Source organism: Poecilia mexicana, unplaced genomic scaffold (genome assembly GCF_051168715.1).
Source record: "Poecilia mexicana isolate PSO_F unplaced genomic scaffold, ASM5116871v1 scaffold_9, whole genome shotgun sequence".
In the NCBI taxonomy this organism is placed as follows: domain Eukaryota; kingdom Metazoa; phylum Chordata; class Actinopteri; order Cyprinodontiformes; family Poeciliidae; genus Poecilia; species Poecilia mexicana.
In genome coordinates, this window is record NW_028263378.1 from 21,090,864 (window position 1) to 21,100,659 (window position 9,796).

The 9,796-nt window shown below is 39.1% G+C and overlaps 1 protein-coding gene across 1 annotated transcript; it reads right to left on the reverse strand.

Moving 5' to 3' along the window:
• Positions 1–6,781: 6,781 nt before the first annotated feature.
• Positions 6,782–9,583, reverse strand: nkx2.7 (NK2 transcription factor related 7). Its single transcript, XM_088008500.1, is given in 3 exon segments — positions 6,782–6,950; positions 6,952–7,424; positions 9,121–9,583. Coding segments are annotated over 3 exon segments (783 nt in total). The 5' UTR covers positions 9,383–9,583; the 3' UTR covers positions 6,782–6,902.
• Between the last annotated feature and the right edge of the window lie 213 nt (positions 9,584–9,796).

The window sequence follows — 9,796 nt, forward strand, 5'->3', positions numbered from 1 at the left end:
GTCGACTTTTGTGGAAAAACGTTGCTGGAATTTCAGAGATTAAAACTATTATCATTCCTCAAAATCATTGTTGCAATTGTTTAGTTATAATGTTTTGATGATTTAGTATTAATTTCTAGTGTGAAACACCGAAAGTAAAAACTTTTTTTTTTTGTATTTTGTTGGAATTTTTGGAGTGCTTACTTGGCATGACTTTATAAAGATAGAAGAACAAAACAATCAGGAAACAGATCTCCCACAACACACGAACACAGCACACACTTGATTTTGGGGTTAAAATGTATTAACAAAAATATTGTCAAGTGAATTTCTTGCTGTTGCAGCGAAATCAGATAAACAAAACAAATATTTATTTTTAGAAACTTTCAGCTTGGATATATTGGATATGTGCATGAATGTACACACGGACATGCACTTTTAAAATAATATCTTTCTATTCTTTACTCTGAACTACATCTAAAAATTTAAAATAAAATAAATAAATAGAAAGCAAAACACTAAAAATACTGTGTGAAGATTTTCTGTGATTTTTCTTATGAGGAACTTGCAAGAAAAACACGTACGACCATTTCTTGGTTCCAGTTTTCTGAAACATTATTAACAAGACGAGGCGAAGAGCATATTTAACAGTTATGTCATAATTTGAAAAAACTGTTTTTATTTGCAATTTGTGGTTAAACAAAAATATGTTTGCCCTGTTTAAGTGCATCTACTGAAACTGTTTAATATTAACCACAAAATTTAATGTATTTTATTAAGATTTTCTGTGATATACTAACCCATGCTGTGTGTAATTGGGAGGCAGAAAGATCTGTTCCTGTCAAAAATATTTTACAAGTAAAAATCTGAAAAGTGTGGGGGGCCAATTAACCCAACACTCTATAGAACTTGTCTCTACCAGCTTTAGAAACCCAAATTCAGTCCAGTCTTCTTTTCAATGTAGCTCACGCTCGGTCAGTTTGCATGTAAAGAGTCTGTGAACATTATTTTCTGATTCCCTGATTCTCACATTTAGGAAGCTGAACCTCTACCCCACTCTCAAGTCTTCTGCAACATAATTTTTTATCAAAGGACTTCCCTGCATTTTACCTGTTCCTGCTGAAGAAAAGCATTTCCCTCAGCATGATGCTGCCAGCCCCATGTTCACAGTGAACATGGAGTAGTGATGTGCAGTGTTAGTTTTCCCACCACTCGTGGCGTTTTGCATGTTTGATGAAAAGTAAAGTTCTGTTCTCATCCAGCCAGAGCTCCACCTGTTTTCTGTGCCCTGTTTGTGACAAACCACAAACTGTTTTCGTCCTGCATCTCTTTCATAGTAACCAGAGGTTTCTGAGTCTTCATGACGCTGTTTCTTCACTGATGTTCCCTAACAACCCTCTGACGGCTACCACCGTTGAATTTACATTGAGATTAAACTACAAGAAACTACACAACGTGAGCTTTTTTTGTGTTGGTCTGTCAATCAAACATTGATATGTTTTTTTTTCTTGTTTTGCGGGAATGAATGAAAAATCTCAAGGAGTACGAATATTTTTTTGCGAGGTGTTGCACAGCTACATATTTTAAAGAAAATTGGACAAACTTTTCCAGGTTTGTAGCTTTCCTGGGGTGAAAGCATGAAAGATAAAACCTTGTGCTCCAGACGCACATACTCTCTTAAGTATTTGGTGCCACAGCAGTTAAATGGATTTACGTCTTAATCCCCACCAACCCGTCAGCTCGAGGATCCCAGTGGCCTCAGGGAGACACCACCGTCTGCAGCACACGGGCAGAGTGGGAAGGGTCGGGGTCAGAGTGGGTGGTCAAGCCTCCCGGAGCACTAATGAGTTGGACACATTGAGGCCGGCTCCTGAATGGATGCGCTCATTGTTTCTAGATGTTTATTTGTTGTTTTCTGCGGTGCGGAGTGACATCTCTGCGGCGGCCGAGGTGTTTACTGGAGGTGTCCGTGTTGCTCTGGGATTTAATGCTTCATTAGTCGATCTGCGATTTTGGGTATGATAAACACGACCCCGTTGCCACCTTATGGGCCTGCTGACTCCGTTCACGCCGCCAGCCGTAGTCTGACACTGACAAGGCCCTGCATCGTCCCTGCTTCGTTAAAATGAAACCATCATGGTTAGTCATGCAGTTTACATGTTGCTGGCAGTCACACGTATTTAAATGCTGCTTATGGGGATTCGCAGGAAAAGCATATCTGCTCAGCTTCCTCTTTAACCTATTGTCTTGTCAACACAGTGTTAAGATCCTCTGTGTGATACTCTTTACCCTGACCTTGTCTACAGCTGTCTCAGGTATGTTGGACGGTAAAGAGATCCTTTATCCTATTGTCTAGACAGCATATCTGTTTTGTTTTCTCCAATCCTCCGGGTTTATTTCGGGGTGGTATTTTCTGTAAAAAAAAAAAAAAAAAAAAACTTTTTCACTTTGGCAGAAGCGTAAATTTTGCTTAGATGTATCTAAACAGGAGGTGACTTCTGGACAACATCCCAAACGTGGTTGGTTTTTCTCTGAACCTTCTTCGCTTGTCTGAAGAGGAAACCTCATGCACTCTGACACAAGCATAGAGTCAGCGCACGTGTCATTCTAGAGGGGGATTACATTTGGAACAGCTCTTTTGAGCGAGCACACCGATGCAGTCATCTGCCCTTATTCTGTGACAATACGGGAGGAAGATGATCCTTACTCTGATTCTCTAACAATCCCCATGATTGCTGTCTTTTTAAGCTAGCAACCTTTCCTTCGTCAGGCATTGTGTTTTAAGCATTCACCTCGCAGATATAGCTGCACATCAGACGTGACGTCGCAGAGCTTCCGACCTTTTAGCCCAGGAAGGCATTTGTCTTCCACAGTTTAAGCTTTGTGGTGACAATGTTTTCTTTGAGCTGCTGCATGTCGCTGTGCCATCAGTCTTCTGCCGCTTCCCCTGTTATTTCACGGTCTGTGATGACAGGCAGAGATTGTTGTGACTTAACAGTACATTTGTCAGACTCCTGCGCTGTTGTCGGCTCGACAACAGTTTTCGTCATGTGTCTTGCAACTTCATGCAAAACTAGTACGGTCTCTTTAAATGAGTTTTGTGTCATCAGATTTATGAAAGGCCAGTATGTGGTACATGGTCTATAGTAAGTAAGTAATAAGTAAGTAGAGTTTATTCATAAGGTGCTAAAATCACAAAGCACAGTACGATTAAAAGTAACCTTAAACTATACAAAGCATGAATCAAACACAAGAAACACAATAAAATCATGACATAAAAACCTGGGAAAATAAAAGTGCTTTTAGTTGCTATTTTAAAAACCTCCACAGTCAGCAAAAAAGAGCTGCAAACTGTCCCACAGCCTTGGGGCCACTGGGTAAAATGCTCCTTGGGTTTTTAGCCATGTACGTGGAACAACCAAAGAGCGTCGGTGTTTGAGAACGAAGGCCACGAGCAGCAGAGTGTTTAGTTAAAATCTGACAAAGATCATCAGACCTGACCATTTAAAGCTCTGTACTTCAGCACAAGAACTTTTAAAGAGGTACAGGTTGTAAAAGGTTTATGTTTCTGCTTCAGAGTCTCCCAGGTCCATAAATGTGATTTTTTTACCCATGTAGGTAAGATTCAAACTTTTTTTTATTTATTTATTTTTATTTAAAATCTCATACATTATTTTGTTCAGTTTAAGTGAACTGACTTTGAACGCAGTGGTAAGCCTATTTATTCAATCTATCATACATTCTGAGCAAGATGTTTCGGACAATTCTTTCTTCACAGATTTCATGTTTTACTCATCTTCAGCTATTTAGAGATGATGTGATGTTTAATTTACTAAATGTACTGGTGTTTGACAGAATCTTTAATTCCGACAGCTACAAACATTTGCATTTGTTGGAAAAGAACAAAGCCATGACATTTACAGGCTATTTAACACCCTCAGGTTATAAATTAGGGATGGAATTGGACACAAGCCCAAGATCAATCTTAATAATTTTTGGAACGTTTAAAATATTTTCTTTCTTTCTTTCTTTCTTTCTTTCTTTCTTTCTTTCTTTCTTTCTTTCTTTCTTTCTTTCTTTCTTTCTTTCTTTCTTTCTTTCTTTCTTTCTTTCTTTCTTTCTTTCTTTCTTTCTTTCTTTCTTTCTTTCTTTCTTTCTTTCTTTCTTCCTTTTTTCTTTGAAGGTTTAACATTAAACCAGATATGAACAAATGCCAGCTTCACCCTGCATGGACTTAAAAGTCCCACTAGTATGAAGGGATGGAAGAGAAGGTACTCTCCCACTAGAGGGAGCCTCAAATCTCCAGCAGTAATCTAAAGCGCCACAATATATCAACATGTTAGAGACAATTAACTGCTAGTTACTTCTCATTCAGCTCGTAAGAAATCTACCATTTCTTTGGTTAAATGATCTAGATGCAGCACAGCTATTTGATTTGTAAATCCTCTCAGATGCAATCATAGACAACAGCTTATCTGACCAGCATGAATACTGTTATAAAAACAGAGCAACACAGCATGAAGCTGATGGAACAGCATGACTTAATTCTAGTTCACCAAACCACAATAGCTCTTTCACTGATGTCCAAACCCGCGTCATCACTCGCTTAAATGAACCCTCATCTCCACAACGTAATCAAGCCCCTTCCATTTTTGTCTTAAAAAGCAGTTCGGCCGTGTTTACATATCCAGCTTTCTAACTACAATAAAAGATAACGCTTTTTTTTTTTTTGTTCTACAGATACCAACTTTGGGAAGTTGTTACAGCCGTTCTGTTCGTTGTCTGTGACAAATTGTAATCTGATCAGTTTGTGACTGTACTTTTTTTTTTCTATTAAGTTATTCAAAATATGCCCTTAGCAACAGGGACAATCACAAGTCCTTTCACAATGTAATCATGTGGAATACATGAAGTATCAAAAGAAAAACTGCTCAGCTGCTAAAAATGTTTAGTACCAGCTACAGTCAGACTTTCAAAGTAGAAGAAGAGCTGGTCTCAGTTGTTCTCAGTTTATATGATTGCACATTTATGGTGTTAGACTTTTTAATAATGCTGATTTATTTACTGAGTGATTTTATTATATTATTATGCCATCTGTTTTTATGTGGGTGATAACAATGGCGATTAATGACATGAAACTTCTACTTGACTGAAATGTCAACCTTTGAAATGCAGCATGTCACTTGATGAAACACATACAACTTCAATGACGCCTTGCTTTAATCAGGGTTTGTTATTCATTGTTAATGCCTGCCACCACATTGCACACTAATGCTATATTTCCACGTCCAGTTGACTGCATAAGTATTGTGTAAGACTTGATCAGTGCCCAAATGACCAAAAATAAATAAATAAATAAATCTTACCTTAGACTCATATAAAACATGTCAGCCGAAGCTAATATTTTTTAAAGGTAATCTTTTATATTAAAGTGAATATCAACGGATGACCTTGTTCTTTCAGTCCTCCAGTGTCTCGACCACCATCTAGCCAGGACATCTGAGGGTCCACTGGTACTGTCACCAGTGGACCACCACATGTCCCAGTGGATACCGGACTACCTCCCGGGTTGCTCACAGTAAGTGAATACACAGGACTATACTTTTTACAAGCTACCTTCTCCATTCACCCTCCAGGCTTCCACCTTCAGAAGTTCTCTGGTGTTACTGCCATAGCTGACCTCAAATGCACTGACATGTAGCTTGCATAGAGTAGCCAGTGCTATTTTAATGACTGTACAGTGTTTTCTAAAATTTGCTCTTTCTTCTGTTTATTTTTATTTTTGCATGATTCTGCATCCCTTAAAGTCTGCCAATTTGTTGCGGATACGCCTGAATTTCCTCACTGAAAGACTATAAAGGTTATTTCTATTCTATTCTATTCTATTCTATTCTATTCTATTCTATTCTATTCTATTATACAAAACCCTTTTGTTTATGCGTTTCAGTTGAGTGTTTTATTTGTTGTTCATTTCCTTGTTCTGTCTTTTATTCTGACCTACCAGGAAACAACTGTTCCAACATTTGTTTTAAGAATTTCTCTCATTTGCCGAAACGAGACACACACCCCAAATCTACATATCCAATCAGCACCCACACACCCCTCCCACTCAGACATTGTTATCTGATGATCAGTCCGTCTCCTCTCTGTCTACAGCTTCATTCTTATCTCTGCAGCTGAGATACAGCTTCAGCTTATGCGGAAGTGCTACCTTTCTTTAAATCTCAGCCATTCAAAGTTACATCAAAACACACTTTTTTTTTTTTTTTTTACTGAGAAACCTAAACTATTTCCACCCCGTTCAAATAACCTGAAAAGAAACACGCAGGCTACAACGACTGTGGAACATCTCCCCCCACGAATCGACGGCTCATGATTGAGTGACAGATCCAATTCTCGGCCTCTCTTCTTGAAAGTTTGAAAAAGTTTAAGAGCCACTCAGTCTGAGGCATTGTTTACCAAGCAGAGCCGCGAGACAAGACAGGCTCTCTGGCCTTATCAGCGACTCTGCACTCTGTGGGTTTGTGAATGGGACAATAATGAGCTCGGTTTGATAAAGCAGCTCTGTCAGGTCGGATGTCACTTCGTCTTCGTCCATTAGCTCTTCGATGGTTGCCTTTGATAAAACCGTGAAGCTCGTCTAAAACGCCTTCTGATACCCCAAGCGGTAAGTTTGGTTGGCGCATGCGTAATGAGTTCAATAAAAATTAAATCCATGGCCTATTTACCCGCTTATCCACGCAGAGTCGCATCCCGGGAGTACGACTAGAGGTGGAGGGAACAATAAAATAAACAAACGTAATCTATTTTTATTTTTCATTTATTAAAAATGCCATTTAAACGATATAGAAATAAAATAACTATATATGAACTTGAGGTAGCTACAATTGCGGAAAACAGTGATAATAGTGAGCAAGTGTATGTCACCAGCCTCTAACACCCTGTAAAGAAGCCGGAAGCTGGTGGAGCAGAGTCAGCTGAATCCGACAGCTGGCTGCTGCAGCTGGACACGCTGTGGTACCTGCAGCCGTACAGGTCGCTGTTTCCGCTGCCAAACGCCGGGCTGTAGTGTCCCAGAGTTACGTTGTAAGGCCCCGAATGGTAGGGACCTGCGCCGCAGAGCTTCCCGTCCCGCACCAGCACCGGCACCGCTATCCGCCTCTGTGCGGGTGGGAACCCGGCCAGCTCTAGGGACCTGTCCTGCGTCTGACGCTTGCACTTGTACCGCCGGTTCTGAAACCAGATTTTGACCTGGGTGGAGGTGAGTTTGAGCGTCTCGGCCAGGTGCTCTCTCTCCGGGGCGGACAGGTAGCGCTGCTGCCTGAAGCGCCTCTCCAGCTCCGACACCTGGGACTGAGAGAAGAGGACCCGGGGCTTCCGGCGCAGCCTGCTTCTGCTCTTAGCGCCACTGTCGCAGTCGGGTGAAGAGCCGGGGCCGCACTTTTCTGCAGAGAGGAAGAAAAAGGCAGCAAAATTTAAATCACTTTGTACATAATTAGAATGATCCAAGGAAATAAGGATTATTGTTTCCTTGGGTTATTAAGGAAACACACACACACACACACACACACACACACACACACACACACACACACACATATATATATATATATATATATATATATATATATATATATATATGTATATATATATATATATATATATATATATATATATATATATATATATATATATATATATATATATATATATATATATATATATATATATATATATATATATATATATATATGCTAAGTTTCATGTTTGAGGTAGTTGTTGATGATGAACTACATTATTTCTTTAGTTGTCAGAAATCAAAATTTACCGGCCACTGTGTTAAATTTATTATTGTCTCAATTGCCTTTTATGCCTTAGACATAAAACCGACAAAGTTTGAATGGGACCTCAAGCAGAATCTTCTTGTTAGGATCATCATCATCATCATCATCATCATCATCATCATCATCATCATCATCATCTCATCATCATCACTTTCAATACAGATTTGGTGGAATCTGGGCGAGTGTGCCAGATCTAGGGAATCCTTTCTAATCTTAATCACATAAAACCTGCAGAACAGTGTGGGTCCTGAGGACTAGGACTCAAAACCAGTACCTTAAGAGGTATTTCAAATACTTTTAAACAACCTGGGCTTTTTAAACTTGCAGCTAGTTGCCTGTGTGTAGCATGTTTTAGCTGTATGGAAACAGCTTTACCAGCCACCCTGATATGGTATAGCTTGAATTATTGCAGTACTGTTTACTGCCTCAACCAAAAACCATTTGTTTCCCTTTTAACATTGGAGAATAAGGTAGATAATTTCATGAAACAAACCCTGAAGGTGTGGACTGTCGTGATAAGAAGGAGCCCGCCCAACAAAGTTTATCCTCTGCATCCACGAACTGTGTGTCCACTAATGAATACAGTTGTCAAACTGTATTCTTGATGAATACCTGTATTTTGTATTAATCGTTCTGAGATTGGTGGTATTAAATAAATTGAAAGAAAAATGATTCTTGATTCAGAAATTTTAAATCCAGCCATCGTCATGTTTGTAATGACCTGTTGATTGTGCATGTATTGTTTTATTTGTTTCTGCTTTGTTTAGGTTAATACAATTTAAGTGGACTTTTATTGGTTTTTGTGGCTAGTGTCAATATGAGGATAAAATTGGATCATTATACTCAGATCAGTTTGCGCAAATACAACAGAAAACTTTATTTTAAGAGTCAGTGATTACATTTTAATAGTTTCTTAAATAAGTTCACATGTTTAAATCTGGACTTGTACAAGCAAAAAGAGAGAGAGAGAAAAAAAACAGTTCAAAACTACAGTGGTCAGGATTTAAAGCTTAAGTTCAATTAGTTATTAAATTGTTCCTTTTGTATAAAAAGAAACATTAACAGATCAGTTTATTCCTGTTTTTGGCCACAATTTGTTGTTAAGGCTGATAAATAAGTAACTAATCTACTTTAAACTTTTGGATAAAATTGCTCCAGGCATATTATTGCTTACAAAATTGAAATTAATTTTTATTGAAATAAAATAATATAATACAATATGAAACAGTGTGGATATACTGATATATGCATTTTTAAAAAAAATCTATATTATGAGTAACAATCATGATGAATTCACCTTTTTCATCCATCTCCTCCTCTGCTGCTGATCTGTGAACGTCGATCTTCTCTTGCATCCCATAAACGCAGCGCTCAGTCTGAGCGTCATAAAACCCGTCGCTTTTGGAGGCAGCGCGCATGAGCTGATGTTGATGCATCGGAACAACTTGGTCCATCATCTGAAGATCATTTTCATGCTCGTTCTGGTGGTAGTCCAACTTCAAAATGTCCTTAACAGAGAACGGGGTGGAGGTCGATGAACTGGGATGCATCCTCGTCATTTGCTGCGGCCGTTTGAAACTTATTATTATTATTATTATTATTACGCACGGCGTCCTGGAGCCACTCCTCAAGGCGCCGCCGGGCGAAACTCTTCACTAACTGATAAGTGAGGGGCCTCGGAGGATTTAAACCGGCCAAGGGTCCTGCTAATGAACAAGTGAGATGGGTATCAGTCCGGCTCAGACCAACACCCGGGGAGACTGCGCGCACACTTCTGCGGCTCCCCCATCTTCTCACCTTACAGGAACACCTATCATCATATCCGCCCTTCTGTCAATGTGGTGGTGTAATCAAGAAGCCCAATTAAGATGTAGGAGGCGCTGAAGTAATGTGTGGCCATCTACAAGAATAAAAGTTATATCAAAATTGTCTTTATTTCTCTGAAAGATTAACAGATTAAGGTATTTTTTTTT